General features: G+C 37.5%; 1 protein-coding gene across 1 annotated transcript in view; it reads right to left on the reverse strand.

Annotated features, from left to right (window-relative positions):
* WDR35 (WD repeat domain 35) overlaps positions 1-22,870 on the reverse strand; it is a 38,686-nt gene that overhangs the window by 14,739 nt on the left and 1,077 nt on the right. The window contains exons 3-16 of the mRNA XM_081156106.1: positions 20,756-20,827; positions 20,326-20,418; positions 18,351-18,479; positions 15,147-15,280; positions 14,430-14,595; positions 14,169-14,314; positions 13,134-13,259; positions 11,270-11,452; positions 10,168-10,228; positions 5,934-6,078; positions 4,009-4,078; positions 2,931-2,984; positions 836-945; positions 173-383 (exon numbers count right to left, since the gene is read on the reverse strand). Of these exons, the coding sequence (XP_081012232.1) occupies positions 173-383; positions 836-945; positions 2,931-2,984; positions 4,009-4,078; positions 5,934-6,078; positions 10,168-10,228; positions 11,270-11,452; positions 13,134-13,259; positions 14,169-14,314; positions 14,430-14,595; positions 15,147-15,280; positions 18,351-18,479; positions 20,326-20,418; positions 20,756-20,827 (1,700 nt within the window). The remainder of the gene's footprint in view (positions 1-172; positions 384-835; positions 946-2,930; positions 2,985-4,008; positions 4,079-5,933; positions 6,079-10,167; positions 10,229-11,269; positions 11,453-13,133; positions 13,260-14,168; positions 14,315-14,429; positions 14,596-15,146; positions 15,281-18,350; positions 18,480-20,325; positions 20,419-20,755; positions 20,828-22,870) is intronic.

A 22,870-nucleotide genomic window follows, 5' to 3' on the forward strand; every position in this document is an offset into this window, starting at 1 on the left:
TGTTAGTCCCCCTTAAGACCAAATATTTTCAAACTCTACAGAAATGTTTCCATTTCCTTTCAGAAACTCACGCAGCCAACACCAATAAACCTGCTGGAGAAACAAAGGGGAAATACCAGGGCCTTGCTATGTGGCTCATCATGTACCATTAATGCTCACTTCTTGTTCTTACCTCAGGATCCAAGTTTCTGAAAACATACATCCTTGTCTTCTCCATCATTGCAAACAAGTCAGGATTATCTTTGGCCCACTTCATGTCCCAGACATCCCTTCTCTCCAATTTCAACAGCTCGCCGATGGCTTGCTGTCCCGTGCTGTCTGTCACCCGAGTGTCCAAGTCAAAGAAAGTTAGAACTCCTGAGTGGTCTATGATGGCAAGACGACTACAAATAATGAAATGGGGGAAGGGAAACTAAAATCACTACCAGCAATCATGAATATAATTACCTATAACCAGTCAGCTCATGGGAACCCGGGAATAAGGAGGAAATGCCTTTAAATAAAGAGCTGACTCGAAACAAATGTTTACAAATTTGATAGAAGACATGGACTACTCTCCACTTTGCCTCCTTGAGGGAAGAAGGTATCTGAGAGGATTAAAGCAACTGGCATATAAATAACTTAAAACATAACACTAGAACTTCTATAGTTTACCCAATTGGAGAAAGACATCTAAACCAAATACAGTACAAAAATATAAATATTAGTAAAACCACGCTCAACTATAAGGCAAGTTTAAATGAACACACATCTTTGCACTTACTACATAAATACAGCAATCCAAAGCGATAACCTCTAAATCAGACACCTGCTTGAGGAGAGTTCTCAGACTGACCTGGAGTTGCAATTCAGCGACAACTGGCTGGCTCGACAGTTAAGGGAATATTTTTGAACCAAACCGACATTAGGAAGACTGTATCTCTGAATGGTGCCAGATTCACGACCCTACGGAAATTATTTTTGATTACTAAAGCAAATTTCCCACAATAATATTAAGTTACAACTACAGACCTCTCTCTATGTTCATACATTTGTTTCAAAATCAAAGTGATGGTGTCACAGAGAATTCCCTGGTGATACTGAATCATGCTACTGAGCACATATATATCTCCTAAGTTAATTAAAGCCTAAAAAAGTGGCCAAAGGTGACCCAATTTCTTTTTCATGTAGCATTTGAAACTGAAGTCAAAAATCTAGTCCTTCAATAATACATACATTCTTACATTACAAGGAGGAAACACCTAGGGTTATTTATAGTTGTTGTCTAGGTAATATTCAGGGTATATTAAAAGCTAAAATATAAAGCATTTACAGAATTAAATTTCATACATATGAAAAATCAATGTAAGATCACCATATGAAACAGTTGCTACTGAAAGTCTATCTGATCCGAGTTAGGGAGATGATCAGAAAGCAGTGATATAATCAGTATTAGTTTAAATGTGTTTAAAAATAAAAATAGAGTATAAGTTCCTGTGCAACTCTGTGCATGCCTTGAGGAGAGCACTGTGGTTCTCAATGGGACACAGTGGAGGCTCACTGGGCAGCCAATCTTCCCCTCTCCCCTTTGACAGAGCAGCACTGCTTTTGCAGCGTGACTCTCAAGGGCGCTCCATCAGAAAGGCTGGGGAGGGCCAGAGGGTGGGGAGGGGGAACAATTGTTTTAATGTATAAAAGGGACATATGGGTTTTACAAGATTTAATATGTTGACAAAATAGTTTTATTTTTGAAAAAGGGGATCCTGTGGCATAAAAAGTCTGAAAAAGCAAAGTTCGAAAAACTGCTTACATTGCAAGAGTGGAAAGCAGTTTTCAATGCAGAGGATATCTTTTCCATTGGAACTTTTGGCTGGTATTAAAACTATCTGAGTGTGTTTCTTAGAGGTAGATTCTGTCATTTAGGAATTAGGTCAATTTTTGTGATTGCTCTGAGTTGCATGTGGTTTTTTTTCTTCTGCAAATGTCAGAAACACACACACAAAAAAAACAGCCTACTGTATAACAAAGAATCTCAAAAGAAAACAAGCACACCCGGCTGGTGTGGCTCAGTGGCTTGAGTGGCCTCCCGTCACCAAGAGGTTGCTGGTTCCATTCGAGGTCAGGGCACATGCCCAGCTTGCAGAACCCAGGCTCGATCCCCAGTAGGGGGCGTGAAATCCATGTTTCTATCTCTCCCTCTCCCTTCCCCTCTCTCTAAGAAAATCAATAAAAACATATTTTTAAAAAGAAAAAAGAAAACAAGAGATTCCACAGACCTAAGGCAAACTGCTTAAACATACGCCATGTTCACCTGGCGAGGAAAAAGGAACACTGTGTTCTTAAGGCTTTTCCTCCCTGAAATGAACTAGTGGCTAAGGCACATAACTAGAACTGCAAACAGACACCATTAAGGCTTGGTTTACATAATTCAAATTCAGTGACTCTACCAGCATTACTATGTTAAAGTAAACATTTATCTCTAAAATTAATATTTTCAAATGTCAGAACTCAAGAAAAGACGCTATACACTGACGTTATTTGAAAAATTCAGCAAAAACTTACTATATACTTCTTTATTTTACTGGTTAGCAAACACACTGCCTCTTCATCCTACAAAAGCAGCTGAGCCAAAGCACTTTCTCCAATTTAAACTAGCAGGCCACAGGGAGGGGGAAACTTTCTAAACCTACTACTACCATCCAATCTGCCCCACTTCTGCCAGCCCTGTAGAGGGCTCATTCAACCCAGTGTCAAACTCTCCCCACTGGCCCCTAATCCACTGCTTTTACAAACAGCTATTTTTGCAAAAGATGAACAATTTATTACTTACGTTGAATTCAGTAAAATGCAAAGTGCCCTATAAGATGATATTCAAATCCAAAACGTATTGCTTTACTCTGTTTTACAATTTAAACAATTATTATTCATAAAATAATTTATTCACAACTTACCACAATCAACATCTTATCAGATGCAGTTATGGCACAAATTGGATCCCTTGTGCCCTAAAATAAATCAATAGTTATTCTTTAACAAATACTGATTGACTAATCTGGTATAAGGTAGTATGCAGTTGAACAACACATTTATTAACTTAACAAACACTTACTAACTGAGCACCTACTATGTGCCAGACACTGAACTAAGCACTGGAGATACTAGAATGAAATCTTTACCCTCAGGGATTAGTCAGAAGTCTACTGGGAAAGACAGTGAAACAAACACCTAACTACATTACAGTATCATTAAAAAAAGAGGTCCACACAGGAGTTATGAGAGCACAGCGGAAGGATTATCTAACTTACACAAAATGGGCAGGGAGGCAAAAACCTGAGCTTACTCCTAAAAGGTGAACAGATGGTAGAAGGACCAACTATGCCAAAATGAAGGGAGAAATGGCCTGGTAACGCCACACCTGGATGGCCCTCAAGAGATTATGCTTAATGAAAGAAAGCCCATCTCCAAAGGGCACATGCTGTATGATTTCATTCGTAAAACATTCTCAGGGTGTCAAAACTCTAGAGATGGAAACAAATTAGTGGTTGCCAGGGAACAGGGATGCAGTGGAGAGGGGGTGTGAAAATAAAGAAGTAGCACAAGGCAAGTACCTTCCTGATGATAAAATCACATAAGACTATGTGCACAAGTATACATGTATGAACCAGTGCAATCAATAAGGACTCAGGCCACAGTTTAACAACAATAGTGCCAAGGTCAATCTCCTGATTTCGGTATCATACTCCACTTACACAAAATGTCACCACTGAGGAAGCTGGGGAAAGGGGTTCTATGTGCTATTTTGCAACTCCCTGTAAGACTACAATTATTTCAAAATAAAATGTTTTTAAAAATCAAAAGAAGAAAAAATTAGATCTAGAAAATAGTTTTCAGAATAGAAAATTTTTAAAAGAATTACTATAGTAATATCCTATCACTGGAAACACACTCTTTTTCAGGTCTCAAAATAAAATTACAGTATTTCCAAATCTATAGATATTAACATCTGATGGCAGCAATAAAATCACCTACTTGAATGGCTTTGCTATAATCAAGCACCCCATCCACTGATCCAGAAGGCGTATCATCAACATGATAAATTCTGGGGGAAAATCAGAATTTCAGTGATTGTATAAAGGTTATACTAGTTCATAATCTCTAGAACAGTTAAAGGACTGGAGAACACCAATGAATACTGTTATTTAATATAAATGTCATTATTTTAAAGAGTTCTTGACAAAGCTCAATCTTATAAAGGTAGAAACTATCTACCAGGTGTTTATTAGTTATACAAGTCTCATGTTCCTGAAAGCTGTGCCAAAAGTATATTTGAACATTGACTCACCTATTTCCAATGAATTTCATTAAGCCCCAAGAGATATTTTACCTTACTCTCCAAATGAACATCAGTCAGGAGTCACTTACACTAAGTTTCTCTTATTTCTCCATAGCTTCCCTTCTACCAATGTGCTTAATAAAAGTGAAACCTTAATATACTTGGGAAGCTCTAACGAGTGGAGTTTTTGTTCCAAATTCTTCCCTGCACTTACTGGGTCATGAAGACCCACACTGTGGGGCTTCCATCATCTCTCTGACACCTGGACTGTCACACTTATTCGCACTGCAGTCTCACTGCCAGTTTACTAGTCTCTCCCACCAGCTGGTGAGCTGCCTGGAGACAAACACCATTTCTCCAGTGCACATACTGTCAGGTACTCTATAACGTCTGCTGAAAAAATATTAAAATAAATGGAGATAAACAGAGTAGATACATCAGAGAGTAGCTCTGAGGCCTTAGGCAAGTTGCTTAATTTCTCTGAGCCTCAGTTTCTTCATCTGTAAAATAAGGGTGACAACTCCCCCTTTAGAGGGCTTCTGAGGGGCACAAATGAGGTGGTGTTTATAAGCATATGCATAAACAGCCCGATATGTAAAAGGGGCTCAAGAAACTGTAACATAATCACAGGAAAATCAAGCCATTTTCCAGCTTTAAAATACCATAAAATTTTATCATTGCTTAATTGAAATTATAATTGTACTTTCATCAATGTATCAAGGAGATCAAATGTTGAATTTAATGTAAATATATTAAATACAGACAGGTGGACCAATTCAAAGGCAGCATGTTTCCACATCTTAACAAGTTTCTGTTAAGTATACACAGTTACTATTTCTCCTTAGTCATCAAAATAAAATGCTTTACTTAGTGGCTCAGAATAACAAAAGGGCAACACGGAGCAGCTCTATGAGAAACGACTGACCGCAGAGAACCCCATCCTGGCTCCCAGCTTCTCCATGCAGTGGCGTCCCCTTAACCCCAGTTACCAGAGGTAGTTCCAACTCAGACACCCTGGGACCCAGGGTAAGAGAAAGAAGCCAAGTGACCAGTGCACCCCACCTAGGACACCCTCCATACCCATGTCCGAGAATCTGCCTCTCCCATGGTGACAACACTAGAATCACCCCACCCTCCTGGTCCTGGAAAGACCCGCGCCACTAATACACAGACCCCAGCTGAATCACCATATTTCAGTGAAGCAGTGGAACCCTAACGTGGTGAGAGTGGGTGAGTGAGAACAGCCATTTCCTTATAAAAGCATGGATTTCCAGTCTGTATCTCTAAAGGATTTCCATTATTACACCATGCTTACCTCTCTTTTATTTGGATAAATTTAAACAGACATACTTGAAAGATATTCAAATTAATGAGAAAATATTATTTCTATTACTCAAAACAATTGACCATTCTCAAGAATGACTGTTTATGATGAATTAAGCCTGATTTAAACATGGTATGGTTGAGGGCAGCATTTGAGATCTTGCTTCCCAGTATATGCTGTCAGTTCAACTCAAAGAAACTCTTACAAGAATTCTCTACAGGTTTTGGAAAAATAAAAAATAAATAATATAAATGGGATATGGCTGAGCTTCTAAAATACATGCATCAAAAGATCTACCTTTCTCTCCCTTCTTTCCGAGGCCGTATCAACTGATTAATTTCCAACGCTGTGAGCTTCTTTGACACACGGTATTGCCAGATATAAAATGCTTCTTTTGAAGCCGCTATCACATGGGTTTTCGTCATTGCAACAAATGATGGTACTATTAAAAAGAGCATCGGGACAATCAGGTGAGAGTTACACAGAATCACAGAATGTACCGCAAAGGATCTCAGTGACCACTGAGTTTAACCCCTCATTTTACAGACAGCATACCCCACACAGAGTCTGGGAAATCAGATGAGAGTCGAAAGCTTATAAACCCATACAAAAATATTAATTCCAAATGGGTCAAAGACCTAACTATAGAACTCTTAGAAAAAAAAGTAGGAGTAAATCTTTGTGACTTTGGGTTAGGCAATGGTTTCTTACATGAGACACCAAACATTTAAGCAACCAAAGAAAAAGTAGATAAACTGGACTTCATCCAAATTAAAAACATTTGTGCTTCAAAAGACACCATCTGAAAGCTGAAAAGACAACCCACAAAAGGGAGAATATATTTGCAAATCATATACATGATAAGGAATTATATCTAAATTATATATAAAGACTCTTATAACTCAGAGACAAATAGTCCAATTGAAAAATGGGCAAAGGATCTGAATAGAAATGTCTCCGATGAAGACACACAAATGACCACTAAGCCAATGCAAAGGTGCTCAGCAGCAGCAGCCACCGGATAAATGCCACTTCACACCCGCCACACTTGCTACAGCTAAGCAGTCAGATGAGAGCATTGGCAAGGATGTGGAGAAGTGGTGGGAATGTACAGTGGCGCACAGCTTAGCAGTTCCTCAAAACGCTAAACACAGAATTACCCTCTGTGCCAGCAGGCCCACTCTTAGGTATGCCCAAGAGAAATGAAAACATATGTCCACACAAAAACTCATACACAAATGCTCATAACAGCATTGTTCATAATAGCCAAAAAGTAAAATCAGCCCAAATGTGCATTAACTGATGAATGAATGCATACATAAAATCCCATTCCTTCCGCCCACCCCCACCACCACCACTCAGTGTGGGCATTTACCCTTCCCTCCGATCTCGCATGTCTTACACTTCCTCGTTAAGTTACAGAAGAAAATTCTCCAAACTTCCTTCCTAATTTGGGAGTATATTCTCCTAAACATATAGCTTTTTTCATAGTTCTACTTCTTAGAGAATGTTCGATTAAGCTCCTACTGTGTACCCTTTAATGAAAGTCTCATCAAACCCATCCTACAGATAAATGGACAATTAAAGAAGTAAAATAACTTGTCCAAGGTCACAAATAAAATAAACAACATAAAATTAAATGAATTCACACAAAATATTTTTTTTTTAAAACTCCATAAAAGATCATTTTAGTACCTAATTTCTAAATTCATGATTAAAATGGCACAAAAATTATTCTTCTACTCATAAATATCATGAAAAGTCATTATTTATATGGCCAGGATAAACAAATGGTGTTAACTGCAGCTATCATTTATGGAGTCCTTGCCACAGGCCAAACAAGACATTAAAGCAGTAAGAGGCTTAGAAACTGAACAAAGAATTAGAAACTAGACTGGTGGTATGATGCTAATGGAATAGATTAACAACTTGGGGATTCAAATTCAAGAACATTTAAACGCTAAATAACTCAGTATAGTGAATCATATTTTTAAAATGTTTTCCCTTACAATTGTCAAGATTTTTCTATTAAAAATGTGCGCTATTTCCAAACTCTAGAGGGAGGCAGAAGCCTTTCCTGTGGGAGTGACTGGTTGAAAGGCAGCCCTGGAGAGGAGCGAGGCCCGTGGGAGCAGAGAACAGAGTGGATCAGCAAGCCTGGGGCCCTGCTCGGCAGCATTGTCCGTCCACGAAATCACAAGGTTCTCATGAAATTCTTGGTCAAGTCTCCCACCGAGACTCTGATGTTGGTAATTGTTATGTCCTTAATGTGATGCAAAGATCACAAACCATAACTGCTTTCTCATAAAATATCATATTTCCTGAGCATATTCTTTTTCTAACCAATGTTTACCTACAATTATAAATTACACTCCTGTCCCTTTTTGATTTTGATACATCCTAAATAATCACTAGTTTATCATTAGCCTGATTCATTCAAAATTAAAATATTAGTGGTTCTCAGTAAAAGTCAGACTTCCTGGATGCAAACCACAGGCATTTGCTAACTCTGTGGCCTTAGATAAACTACTCTTCTCTCTGAACCTTAGTTTACTTACCGTAAACGGAAGATAACAATAATAATAGTAACCTTACAGGAAATGTCATAATTAAGTTCTTATCCCTCCCTGTACCCAGTGTAAGTACCTAAAACAATACATACTCATTGATGGTTTACTAAATAAATGGGCTGCATTTTAAATATTTTCGTACATTCAATAAACATTTGTTATGGGGCAAGTATAGTCTTACGCAGTTGGGATACAGAAATGAATAGATATAGATGTTAAAGAAGCTCAGAATCTCATGGGGAAGACAGACAAGAAAATCAGCAATCAGAGCAGAGTAAGTTTTGAACAGAAATACACCAAGGGTGCTCTGAGGGCTCAAAGGAAGAACGCCAAAACAGGGTGCCTAACTCCTACGTGTACTGTACAACACAGTCCCACGAACGCATGAAGTTCTTTTTTAAAGTTTCTATAGAAACTGATAGGAGGAAGAGTAAGTGTCAAAACAAAAATTACACTTTCTAGAACAATATCAGGTACATACTTTTTTTGCTTTAGCCTCCAGTCCGCATGAAAATCTGGCATAGAAACTTAAAAAAGAAATTTTAAAGTATAAAAAAATACTGAGTCTTGGCTGAGTTTACTTTGGCAGTGAACCAATGAAAGAACTGTTTGTTAAAATTTCAGCCACAAAGACTGCACCAAAAAAAAGTTTCTAGACTCAAAACTACAAATAATCATGCCCTCAAGCGTTTGCCATTTGATGGAGGCAAAGAATTTACATCTGGCTTTATTAAAAAGTAGAGTACCCTCTATCAAAATTACTTTGAGGCTAATCCTACCAGCATTACGATTCTGTATTAAAACTGATATTAAAAGAAAAAGCATAATCTGAAAGATGACAGAACTCACCCCCTTAGACTTCTATTTCTAATAAATAGAAGATACTCATGTGACACACCAGTAGTTATTTTAATCTAAGCCTTTTTAATAAGGAACACTAACATATATATGTATATACACAAATACATACTATGCAACAACAAATATAAGACATGAAGTTGAAAAGGTTCAAGATATAGAAGTTACCAAGACAAACGTAAGTATAAAATCTTTGAAGCCCGTAAATATTTCTCACATTTTTATTACCCACAGGGTTCAGCAAAATAAAACACTTAGAAGACAGACACTAACATTTGACTGTTAAGGCTAAATGTGAAATCTGAAGAAAAAAAAGAAACAACTAGTTTCAGATTCAGAACATAATTCAATGGGTTTTCAGTTTTTGAAATCTAATAATTTTTCTAATACCATATCCAATAAACTACCATATGCTTTCAAAGAAAACCATTACTTCTGGAAGTTATAGTGAAACAGCAACAATATATTTGGTAATGGTTTTTAACAAAATACTTAGAATAAGATTTGTAATTTTTTAAGGGTACTTTCATAGAATTTGGATATAGGAATGGCACATCTAAAGTAACAAATATCTGAAAACAAAAAGTAAGGCCTTTTTAAAGTTGTCCCTATTAATAGACATATTTCATTGGAAAATTCTGGAAAAGTAAACTCACTTTTATAAGCAGCTAAGTGGTTTTTTTAGAAGAGAGGTATTTACAGGCAGTTTATTAATAATAAAAGCAGTTTAAGGGAAAAATTCTTTCTATAATCCTCAGTTTATTACATACTAATCATTACCTTGCATACCAAGTCCTATACAATTATAGCTCCCATTTAAAGCAAATGATGTCAGTATAGCAGTTGTGAGATTATGGATTTTAGATAAAATAACCTTATAATTGACTGTATCACCCGGGATACTTCTGGTTAATTCAGTGAAAGGGAGCATTAACAATGGTACCATGGTAACAGGCATAAACTGGGCCTGGCAAACCAGCAAGCACGGGCCTCCTCGTTTTGGAGAACACCATTCTGATTTAATAATGCCACCGTTAGGTTTTCACATCAGTTTTACAAATAAATCTTGATTAAAGAGAGTATAAATAGTAACATTTCCTTACCAATATCAATGTATTTGGGATCCAACGGTGTACCAATAGAATTGCAAAGAACTAGTATAAACTGTGAACAAATAAAACAAAAGGTATCAGAACTCCTGCTTGAGGACAAGAAAGGAAATAATACTTAACCAGATCATGCTTATCTCTTTTTCCAGTATCACTAACTGGGAAATAATAGATAAAATTGTTAAGTCAAAGTCTAACAGATAAATATAATCTACAGCCTTAAAAATAAAGAAATATGAATTAAAATTCAAACAAGGCTCATTTCTCAATAATGGAATACTGATTTTTATGAGGCCACTTAAGAAACACAAATACACTGGCTACTTTTCATTATTTATACTTCTCAAATTCCTGATCAGCTATAACATCAATATTAATTTTTATTCTATGATGAGCTTTAAGAGCTAATTTAACTTGTTACCGTTCCACCAAATGTTTCCAGCTCGTTCTCCTCCTTTGAAGCAATATATAAATGACATGAGAAATTCAGAAAAATTCAGTTAATTTGGAAAAAACATAATCCAACCTAGTGAAAATGACTTAAAGTGCCCATTATTAACACATATGTGGATAATTATCAACAATTCATATTAGGGAAATAATCAAGCATAATGCACACTTTATATCATATTATTCTAAAGTGATCATTTCTTTTTTTTTTACTGTTAACCGTCTTTTTTGTATCTTGTACTAAGAATACTATTTTACTTGGATGTTCTCCTGATTAGGGTAATGATTTCAAATTAACAAACTCTCTACGCATGATTACACTTACACTTTTCCTCTTTCCAGCATCTCAAGTAAAATTTGTATAATTTCATAAATATATTCTAAATGTTTGTATATGGGCGAGCCTCCTTGACGCCGGGCAGGGATGCTTCCTTGGGGACACCCAATGTGAGTGCTTTCAGAGGCCTTTCTCTGCAACTGGTCAGATTCTCCAGAGAGCACTTATCAATCACCTGCCTAGTAGCTGTACGTTTAGCTGCCAGTGTTCTGGAAACCAAGTGGGCCATGCTTGACAAATAGATGACTACAGCCCAATTCTGCCAAGTAGGCAACTCACCTACGTTTTACAATGTCAAGGAACACCTACCTGAGGGTGTTCCTCAGCTTTCGTAGCCAAAATGCAGAAATCTCCACAGGTAGTAATAGAAATGAGACTCTTCACATATTTAATGTATTTCTCATTGTTTTTCGTGTCCCAAAATATAACACAGTACTCAGGACGATCAGGTCTGGTATAAGCATAAACTACGGTATTTGAGCAATAACCCCACTAGGAAAACACGAAGGAAGAAAGTGGGGAAAGGGAGAGGGGGAGAGGGGAAGGAAAGACAGGAAAGGGAGAAAGGGCATTTAACAGTGGGAAAGAAAAACCGTATCGTTATATTTTTATTGTAGAAATATTGCAGATGCGTGGTTTATCAGTTCTGACAAAATCTATTTTTCAGATATGGATGACAAGACTGAACATTCAGCTTAATACCTTTTCTTTCTCATTAAAATAACAAAAAATCTAAGAGTAATATAGTTATCAAACAAATAATAAAGTGCAAAAATAAATTCGTTTGTTTGGCTTTCCTTATTTTAATTTGTAAGATTTAAGCCTCAGTGGTAAAAATTTCACATTTTTCAATAGTCAATAATAGCTGTATGATCCTGTCAAATGTTTAAAGTCTGGTCCCCAAACCAAATTCAAAAAAAGATGCTTTGCCTTTTTTCCACCGATCCCATTTTTTATATTTGTTTTTCTCAGAGTAACATATGCACAGAGCTTATAGTCAAATAACTCCACATGGTTTATTTAAAACAAAAACAAAATGCAGACACCTCCCCCCCACCAATTTCCCGGGGGGTAGCCATTTACAACTCATTAAGCTGTAATGGTTTGGGTATTATCTCCAAGTCCCTGTAAGCATTGATTACAAAACTTAGACATGCAGAGCTTTCCCAGTACATTTACATGTAACTCTGAATAATTCTATATGGCTGTGTTTACCATTCAAAGCTAAGCCACGTTTACTTTTTATGCCATGATCCTTCCCTTGGGAGCTCTTTCAGGTTGGCTCCTGCGTCTCTTCGGACCGCCCTGCCCTCCCATTTTCGGAGCACCTCCTGGCTTGCTGCCCCTGTGAGACACTCCAGCTATCTTCTACTTCCCCCACACTAGTCCTAGAATCAGCCATTTCTCCAAGGTTCTTTGCCCTTTAAAAATTAGATATATGTCTTTTTAATAATAAATGCTCTTAGTAGTTCGACAGCTCAGTCATACTTCAGAACTTGTCTTGGATCAGATGTTAAATTTCAGATAAAATAAAATACTCATTAGTTCTTATGCTGCTCATTCTTATTTCCCCCCCTGACCCATTCTCTGCCCTTCTCTACCCTGCTCTGTGCCCTGGGGCTGACTCCTATGAACGCCATTCCCTGGGTTACCTTGCTTTCTGGTTTGTCCAAGAAAAGATACAGCAGGTGGAGAGAGGGTTGAAGTATTTACTCCCCAAACTCTCTCAGCCCGGCCAGCTGGCAATGGCTGTGCTCCTGCAGGGGGCCCTCTTGCACAGCCATAGCTCTCGTGGGTTCCAGAACAATACTTCCTTACCCTGCCCATTGCTGCCAGTCTCTAGGTGCTGGCTGTGATATCCTTACTGGTCCCCTTAACCCTGTCCATCCCCTGAATAAGCCCTTCATCCCTCTCTCTCAATGACTCCTTTGAGCCATCTGCTTCCTGTGAGACCCTGACTGTTGGAGTAATGTTACTAATTATGTATAGTCTCCTGGAAAAGCTTACTAGTTCTACGGTCTTTACACTAAAAAGCCTCCTTTCAGCTGGTTTCTAAAACAAACAGGCTATGAACATGTGAATAGATGCAAGAAACACATATTATACTTTGAGCTATAACAAAATTATTTAGTAAAAAAGAGCTTTTTTTTTTTAAACTGCTCATAATACTCACCTTATAATCAGGTCGAATATTTGCAAAATATATAAAATAATCAACAGCTAGCGCGATCTTCAGTCCACCTCCTTCCCAAGACAGTGCAGATATCTGCTTCCCAGCAACCTTCAAAGTTCCTAGAGACTGAAAAAATAATTATATTTAACCAAAAGTATCTCAAATAAACTACAAATTACCACCAATCACCTCACAGGAATCAAAACTGGTATGAAAATTATTTTGTGGAAGGTTGCTACTCCCTTCAAAGTCATTTGCCTTGAATTTTTATAATGAAAACCATACACATGATAGGAGAAATTTACAAACTACAGCCAAAGAATTCAGTATCAAACATGCGTCTTTATTTTATGGACAACTAAGGAAAGAGAAAAAATGTATTAAGTTTAGTTACTGATAAGTTCTCATTTTCTGAATGCTTTAAAATTCACAATATATTCACTCTCCTATTTGAAAATTAAATTTAGTAATAATACTGTTGAGAAGGAGAGCATATGCATTTATGAAAACAATGCTTATCTTTTCATGTAGAATCACCTAAGGTTAATTATTAAGATAGGTTTTCTTACAATAATTGATTATTCCACAACAAATTAAAACTATGAGAAGTTTAGGGGAAGGACAGGCAGATACATATATTTAGTATCTATGCACATTTAATCTATCACACTAAAAATCCAAAAAATGAATCTGAAACAACTAAATTACACCAAAAATGACTCAAAAATCAGCTGTGAAAACAGATGCATATTCAGATCACAGAGAAAATATTCTAAATAAATATTCCATGGTGATATTCTTACGTGAAACATCTGTTTTCTAAATGTACAGATAGTAAAATAAATTCCAGGATAAAACACAACTATGAAGATTTATAATGAGGATCATTCAAAGATACACCTGGTATTTATACTGAAAATGTCCCGTATAAAAAATGTGAAAAGTTTATACCTTTTCCTCTGTTCTTTTCCCCCTACCTTACTCGTTGCACATTTAAATGGAAAGAAAAGAAGACAAAACCTCCCATGCATTTACCTCACCAAATGGAGTGTAAAACTGCACGATGTTGGCCTCTTTATCGGGAGTGCCGGCCTTCTGGGAGCCTGCCACGGCCAGCACGCTGCCCGTGTGGTTCCACTGGATACTTACGACGTACATGCTAGTGTCGATTAAAACAGGATCTAGTCAAAGAGGGAAAGGAGGCAACTGTGGCCAAACACTTCACCTAGAGGACTTTATCAGCTTAAGGACAATTTTTAAATATTTTTTTAACTCTCCACATTAAACATTACATACTTTGGTCATTCTCGTGTCTCATTATTTGGCACCTGCCATTGTCGAAACAAACAGCCAGGCAGGGGCAGTCGGGCTCCACGTAGCCCTCTGTACCGTGGTACCAGTGAATTCCTGCAATGCTGATTGCTCCAGTGACATTCACCAAACAGTTCAGCTTCATTTTCATCTAATAAAATCAGTCAGGTTAGTTAATAGTCTATGTTTTAAAAGAGATCAGTAAGAATAGAGTATTGTAGAAAAAACACAGAAAACAGGATTTAAAAGTCTGGTTTCAAATGCAATCTCCATCACTTACAGGTTTACCAACCCTGGCTGGACAAATCCCTTCACCCGAGTTTCAGTTTTCCCATTTGCCACATGAGGATGGAAAACACTCAGAGTTTTTATGAGACTCAAATGACAAGAGGTACATAACAGTGCTGTGAAAATAGCCAAGTGTCATAGAAAAGCTGGCTAGGACCACTTCCACCGACGAGTGGATGTGTGTAAGGTCCTGGCCCTGACCAAGACCTGCCCACATGAACAGACCCGGCACAGCTAAATCTCACAGAACCAGAGTCTTTCCTGAGATGCTGCCCATTCATTTTGCCTTCTTTCCAGACTTTCTTGATTACACAAACCATCATAAATAAATGTGTATACATATATGAATGATATATAAAATAATCATATAAAATTATATAAATACAACTAATGAATATATGGGTATATACTTACTATAAAGTTCCCTTGACTATCATAAATGTGTATTTCTCCATTTGCCATTCCAAAAAGTAAGACTTTACCATCAGCGGACCATGCTACATGCCACAACTGTACACCCTTCAGGTCTTTTCCCCAAATGCGATTCCCTGAAACAAAACATACAACATAATTATTCCATTAAAAGTTCAAGGTTATGATTCTCCACCAACTGCTCTAAAAATCTTTGTTTCGCTAAAGAGCTCTCACACTGTCACAGCATTCCTACGTCTGTTCAGTTTATTCCGTCAAGAAACATTTGTCACGTAACTACTACCTGTACTACTTAGTAAACACCCTCGTAAACATCTGAAACGTGAAAGCAGCTGTTTCCAACTTTCTCTTCTCTTCTAAACCCTGACCCAGGACCTGACCCCCAATGAGTAGATGAATTCATCTTCTACTTTGGAAAGAAGAGCTTTCAAAAAAGAAACCCTTTATTCCCACTTTCAAACATCTAGAACGTACCTGAATCCACACTTACCCCTTCTGCCCTGCCCCCTAATACAAAAGAAAAGGTATGTCCCGCCCTGGCTGGTTTGGCTCAATGGTTAGAGCATCGGCCCGTGGACTGAAGGGTCCCAGGTTCGATTCTGGCCAAGGGCATGTACCTCAATTGCAGACTAGATCCCCAGCCCCAGTCGGGGCATGTGTGGGAGGCAACCAATCAATATGTCTCTCTCACATCCATGTTTCTGTCTCCCTTCCTCCCTTCCACTCTCTCTGAAAAGCAAGGAAAAAATATCCTCGGGTGAGGATTTAAAAAAAAAAAAAGAAGAGGTATGTCCCCAAGCAGACACCCATCTAAGGCTAATCCCTCCACCTATTCTCTGACCTAATCCCTGCCTAGCTTTGCAAAGATCTCCCTCTGCTGACAATTCACATTTTCTCTTTCTCTTTAAACTCTTTCCAGGCTCTTTCTCATAAGTATTTATACATATTCAGATCTATTCCTCTTCATAACCACCACCTCAAATAAAAACGAGCAAAACAAAAGCCACTTCCTCAAACCCCAATTCCCCTCTTGCTCCCACCCCCTTTCTGCCACTCCTTTCCCAGCCAGACGTCTTGACAGTTATCCACGCCTGTGGCCTCCACTTGCTCACCACCCACTCAGCCCTCAGCCCAGCGCAATCTGGCTTGTGCCCGCAACCTCACGGAACTGCCTTCATGAAGGTCACTAATGCCTGTTGCTAAGTCCAACGTTTTTCTTTTCTTTCTTTTCTTTTCCTTTGACCACCCCTCCCTCCCTCCCTTCCTTCCTTCCTTGTTCCTATGAGTCTGTATACTCCTTTATCTACAAGACTTCTAGTTTTTAGAATCTCTTGTGGAAATTTCTGCCATCCACAAAATGATGTTGGTCCTTAGTCCACAGATGGCCCTTAGGTTTGTCATCTATTCCAATGGTTTAAATTACCATCCATATGCTGGCGATGCCCAAAATTATGCCTTCAGCCAGATATTTCTGAAATGCAGACATGTATGTCTAACTATAGTCCTGACATGTTTACTTGGATATCCTATGGCATGACAAAGTCAACATGTTCAAAACCAGTCTTTCTCCCACATCCCTTATTTCAAGAAAGATACCACCATCCATCCAGTTGCCAAAGCTAAAAACCTGGATATCACCCCAGACCCTTCCATCCCCGCATCTCCAATCCAATCAGTAATAAGGTCTTATCTGTCCTACCTCCTAAGTATCTCTAGAATGTGTCTACTTACTTCCCAGCTCAGGCTATCATCCACCATCATCTCTCACCCAAATTACCATAGTCATTTCCTGATTGGTACACCTGCCCCTTTCTTTCCTTTCTCCATTCCTCATATTACAGGTACAGAGATGTTTCTAGAGAACAAATCTGATCACATTGTCCCCATTCTTAAAACCTTTCATTGGGTTCCCAATACTCTTAGATATAAGTCCAAACTCCTTTTCTAACTTACAATCTTCTTGGTCTGGCCTCTGCTACTCTTGCTAATTTCATCAGATACAACTCTTCCTCCTACTATTATATCATACTGATTGTCAAAATGTTTTCAATACTCCAAGTATGGCTAAGTTCAAACCCTCTGGACCTCCTCAAATGCTATTTCTTAGGCCCACGACATTCTACATATCAACCTTCCTTGTGGCTGGTGCCTCATCATAGATATGACCTCCTCCAGAATGCCTTCCCTGATCCCTCATATGTCTGCATGTTGTTGTATTTTCCCTGTCTTAGCACTTATCACAAGGCACTGTAATGCTTGGTTGCTTATCCATCTCTCCTGATCTAAATCTGGACTAATTTTTTGTTGTACCTAGTGCCTAGAACTACAGCTGTGATTTTTGTAGGCTCTTAGGAACATTTGTGGAATACACAAAGCTACACACAAAAATAAATTTAAAAATCAGAAAATGACTTATTAAAACAGAGGTACAGACTTTCAGAAGCCAAGTGTTATCTATAAATTAGAATATTAAAGGCACAGTTTTTAAGGCTACAAAACACAGTAACAATGACATGCTCAAGTCTATTAAAAAATGACTGAATGATCATTTCACAATATATAAAATATCAAGTCATTATGTTGTAAATCTGAAACTAATGTTATATGTCAATTATATCTCAACCTAAAAAAATAACGATATTATTATATATCTCTATACTTTTTGAAATTAAAACCTATATATTTATAATATAATGTAACAAGTGTAAAGATAAATATATAATTAGGCAGACATATTTAAAATAATCCTGAAAATTTAATTCACTTTTTTTCAGTGCAACTATAGGAAATTTTTTTTTAATATATCTTTATTGATTTCAGAGAGAGGAAGGGAGAGGAGAGAGAGAGAGAGATAGAAACATCAATGAGAGAGAAATATTGATCGGCTGCCTCCTGCATGTCCCCTGCTGGGGATCGAGCCCACAACCCAGGCATGTGCCAGGACCAGGAATCGAACTGCAATCTCCTGGATCATAGGTCGATGCTCAACCACTGAGCCACGCCAGCCAGGCTAGGAAATTTTTTTTAAATAGACTTTTTTACTAGAATATACTTAGAAATAAATGATTCTTGAATGTCATCATTTATGTTTATTTTTCTGTGAGAAGACTAACATAGAGTCTAAACCTCTAAAGATAAAAATGTCAACTGAATCTCAATCTCAGTTCTGGGGACAAGAGGCATTACCATCCACGGAGCCGACTATCACAGCCCCGTCTTCGTACACAATGCAGATCTTCTGTCCGTCCGCAGTCCAGCTCATGCTCCGAACCACGGATTTGTTTCTATTGTTGATCATTTCCTCATACCAAGAGCCTATTTTCACAAGTGAAAAAAATTACAAGTCAAAACCTCCTATCTATTAAACGGTACTGAAGATTTGAAAACAGTCCATGGACTACAAGGCTAAATAAATAACTGCAAAGTTTTCTACAACCTGAGACATTAAGCAATAAAACCTTCATATCCAACATAAACAAAATGAAAAATTAACGTAGGCCTTGACTAATAATTGCTTCAAAGATTATCACGGAAAACACGGTAAGTTCCCATCTTCTTCTTTTTTTAATACTCACCCGAGGATTTTTTTCCCCATCGCTTTTCAGAGAGAGTGGAAAGGAGAGAGAGAGAGAGAGAGAAAGAGAGAGAGAGAGAGAGAAACATTGATGTGAGAGAGACACATCGATTGGTCGCCTCTAACACACACGATGACCAGGGCTGGGGATCGAGCCTGCAGCCAAGGTACGTGCCCTTGACCCGAATCAAACCTGGGACCCTTTAGTCCGACATCTGGCACTCTAACCACTGAGCCAAAATGGCCAGGACAATTCCCATCTTTTTTTTCCTCTCTCTCTTTCTTCCTTTCTTTCAGTCAATTAAAAAAAAAAAAAAATCAAACTTCATTTGCTTTTGAAGGGCCAAAACAAGTGATTTTTCTCAAAGCCTCACTTTTCCCACTTCAACACACTTCAGATAACCAAGAAAAAAAAGAATAATCACAGTAACTTTATATGCGTGCCTACAGTCTCCAGTTATTAATTATAAGCATGTGAAATATAAGCATCGCAGGGAAAAACTCTAAGCCTACTCAAAAAACATTTGAAACAGTTTGTATCACATCAGCGATATCACATCACTAATGCTCAATGGCAAAAACATTCTTGTTCACAGGTTTGGGATGAGATGTGACTTGTCTCAAGGTAAAACCAAATGTGAGGCAAATCACAAGTCTGCTTTGTTTTTGTTTTTTAAAAGGCTTTACCACATTTTGGTGTAGGGAACTCTGGCCTACAACCAGATAATCACATAATTTGGAAATAAGTGAGAACCAGGTATTATCAGAGTCAGGACCAAGGCCCAGAGATCCTACCTTAGGAAAAGACAAGGTTTATCCTAATCTCTAATTTCCCATACTTTCACATCCTACTCCCTACACATACATACATAAACACAAAAATGTTAAAAATAATAGTAAGTTCATGTACTATGGCATATTTTTTAACTAAGAATTTTTAAATGGCATACCCTGAACATTTTCAAAACAACACAAGTGAACAAAGGTACCCTTTTCATTTACAAATGATGACCACAGGCCTCAAGAGAACATGTATTATGAGTTGTGTTCTTTTTGGGAATAGTGATGCTCCTAAATTAATCCTTCTCTTACTCTCTCATGGGCAAAAGGCACAAATTGGGAGCCAGGAGTCAGAGCTGAGATACAATCCGTATCCATGAAAGAAAAGGATGCTAACTAACTGACTGAATAAAGGAAATGAATTACTGCCTTTGACTTCTTAAGAAATGTCCTTTTATCTACTGACCTAACTCTAGTCACTGACCACACAGACACTAATTTTTATTGGAAACCTGGAAAAACAGGAGCTACCTCCAACAGAAACTATTCTACTAAGAGTCTAAGTTAATTTTGGAGATAACCAACAGTTACCTAATTCACTTTCCTAATACAAGGTCATAGTTCAAAGGAAATGAATTAAAGGGAAACAAAAGGAGCAATAAATCCAGAAATCTCACCCCTGTGCAGTCAGGATGAACTCCTGCTACTGGTTAAAAGGGGTCTATTTCAAAGACGTTATTTCCCCCATTCAAATACTGTAATCCAGACTCCAATTTGTGAAAGATTAAATAAACTCTCCTAACATACCTTTATAAAACATCCAAACAATGATAAGCCCGTTTTGATCACTGGTAGTCAACTTCTGATATTGCTCATTCCACGTGACAACTTGAACACAACCTAAAAAAAACATAAAACAATTTAGAAGCTACAAAAAACCTATAATTAATTTCATACATATTTTTATAACAACCATTAAAGAGCATGTTACAATCAATACGGTTCCTGTCCATATATAAAGTAAAAGCTACCTTTTTTCAGATTTATTGAGGATGTTGTTGAATCATGTAATATAAAAGCTGTTGAATGACTCTAGGTTGTATTATGACTCAATAGAAATGATTACTTTAAATATTACAATTAATTGAAATGATGACAACTCTGCATTAAGTACATGGTTTCTAAATGATCATTTCGTCCTAAAAATGAAATATGGTTTAAAAATTACATGACTTACCACTATGACCTTCAAGATTCTGATTCATAGAGAGGTTATTAGGAGCTGCAAGACCCCTCAATTTCGCATCATCTAGAAAAACAAAAAAACAGTATCAAAAACTACTATGGCAAATATATAAAAGTGACAGATTATAAGATTTCAACATTTCTTGCTTTTTTTGAAAGGAGATCCTATTCCTGGATGATATTAGGAATATTTTTTTAAGTATGCCTCATTCTATTTTTCTCATGGTGGAAACATGGACAATAATACATACACCCCTGAAAGGTATTATTCTGGCAAACTAAAGCAAAATGTATACAAGAATGTTGTTTACTCGGTATATTAAATAATTAGTAAGTATTATTACTACTTATTCCTTCCCAAAAGATCACAAATAGAAGTATTTATGACATATAGATTGAAAAATCTAAAGCTTAAGAGAGATCAAAAAGCAAAGACTTTGGAAACTGGTTTTTACTAGATTTTGCAGAATCTTGAATTCATTCATTCAGCAAATATCTATTGAATATTTACACTGTGCTATGCACTGTGGGAGGTTCTGGATATAAAATGATGAACAAAGTAGCTAAGGCCTCTCCCCTCAGAGAACCTGTAGTCTACTGAGGGGATATAATATTAAATACACACCCACATAAATATATCAATATAAATGTATATATATGTAAAAACTGGAGAAATAAAGGCATAATGAGAGATAGCAACAGAGGGGGGTTTAGATTAGAGAGAGGGAGGTCAGGGTCAACTTTCTGAACAAAGGATATTTAAGCTGAGACTGAGGGATAAACTCGAGCCAGCCAAGCAAGATAGGAAAAAGGGAGTATTCCAGGCTGGGAAACCCCAGTGCAAAGGCCCCCGGGGGGAGCCAGGGGTAGAACCTTTGGGAAACTGAAAGGCGGCCTAGGTGAACTAGGGTAGAATGACGCAAATGAGGCAGGAGTGATACGCACAGGAAACATTATGAAGTCTTCGTAGGAAATGATAAAAATTTTAGATTTTATCCGAAGTGCAATGAAAGCCTTTGACTGCTTTTTTATTTAAGTTATCTGTTCTCCTTGATTACTAATCATACTAAGATAGTACATACAATATTAAAATACATCATTTCAGTACATTAATCTTCACTTAGAAAATCCGATTGTTACATGTAGAATATAGCCTTTTAAAACTTTCATTTAAAAATACAAATTTATGAAAATCTTAAAAATGGAAATTATAAAAGTTGATGCTAAAAATTCTACTTTCAGATAACATGTGTCTTAAAATATTATAAAAAATATTCTTTACTCTGAAAGCAATGTCAGGGGGGAAAAACCTGAGTTCCTTCAAAATGACTAGTTCTGATTATCCGATCATCCAGTTGCTCTCTTGGACAAGAGTACACATTTTTTTTAATCCTCACCTGAGGATATGTTTATATTTTAGAGAGAGAGAAAGAGAGAAAAGGGGAGAGAGAAACACTGATTTGTTGCTCCACTTATCATTGGTTGTTCCCTGTATGTGCCCTGACCGGGGGTCGAACCCTCAGCCTTGGTGAACCTGGACAACACTCTAACCAACTGAGCCACCCAGCCAGGGCCACGAGTGCACTTCTTAATGGAACTAAAACTTGCTGCATACGTAAAGCAAGATTTTAAAAGTATATATACTATACATACATGTATACATATATATATGTATATATATAGCTGAGAAACATAACAGAGAGGAATTTTCTATCCTTTTAAGACAGTTAAGAAAACTAAAATATTAAGAGATTAATACATTACTAAACATCAGAAGCCAAATTCTTTTTCACCTTCCATCAATACCTTCAGCGGCCATCTGACGTTTACTTTCAATATTCTCTGGACTTTACTACAAAAATATTCTAGGAGCCCGGCCGGGTGTGGCTCGGCGGTTGAGCATCGACCTAGGATCCAGGCGACCGGGGTTCGATTCCCGGTCAGGGCACAGGCCAGGGTTGCGGGCTCGATCCCCCGTCGGGGGCGTGCAGGAGGCAGCCGATCAATGACTCTCTCATCATTGATGTTTTTCTCTCTCTCTCTCCCTCTCCTCTCTCTGAGATCAATAAAGATATATTTAAAAAAAAAAAAAAAAATACTCTAGGAA

The sequence above is a fragment of the Miniopterus schreibersii genome (genome assembly GCF_964146895.1).
Source record: "Miniopterus schreibersii genome assembly, chromosome: 13".
Classification (NCBI taxonomy): domain Eukaryota; kingdom Metazoa; phylum Chordata; class Mammalia; order Chiroptera; family Miniopteridae; genus Miniopterus; species Miniopterus schreibersii.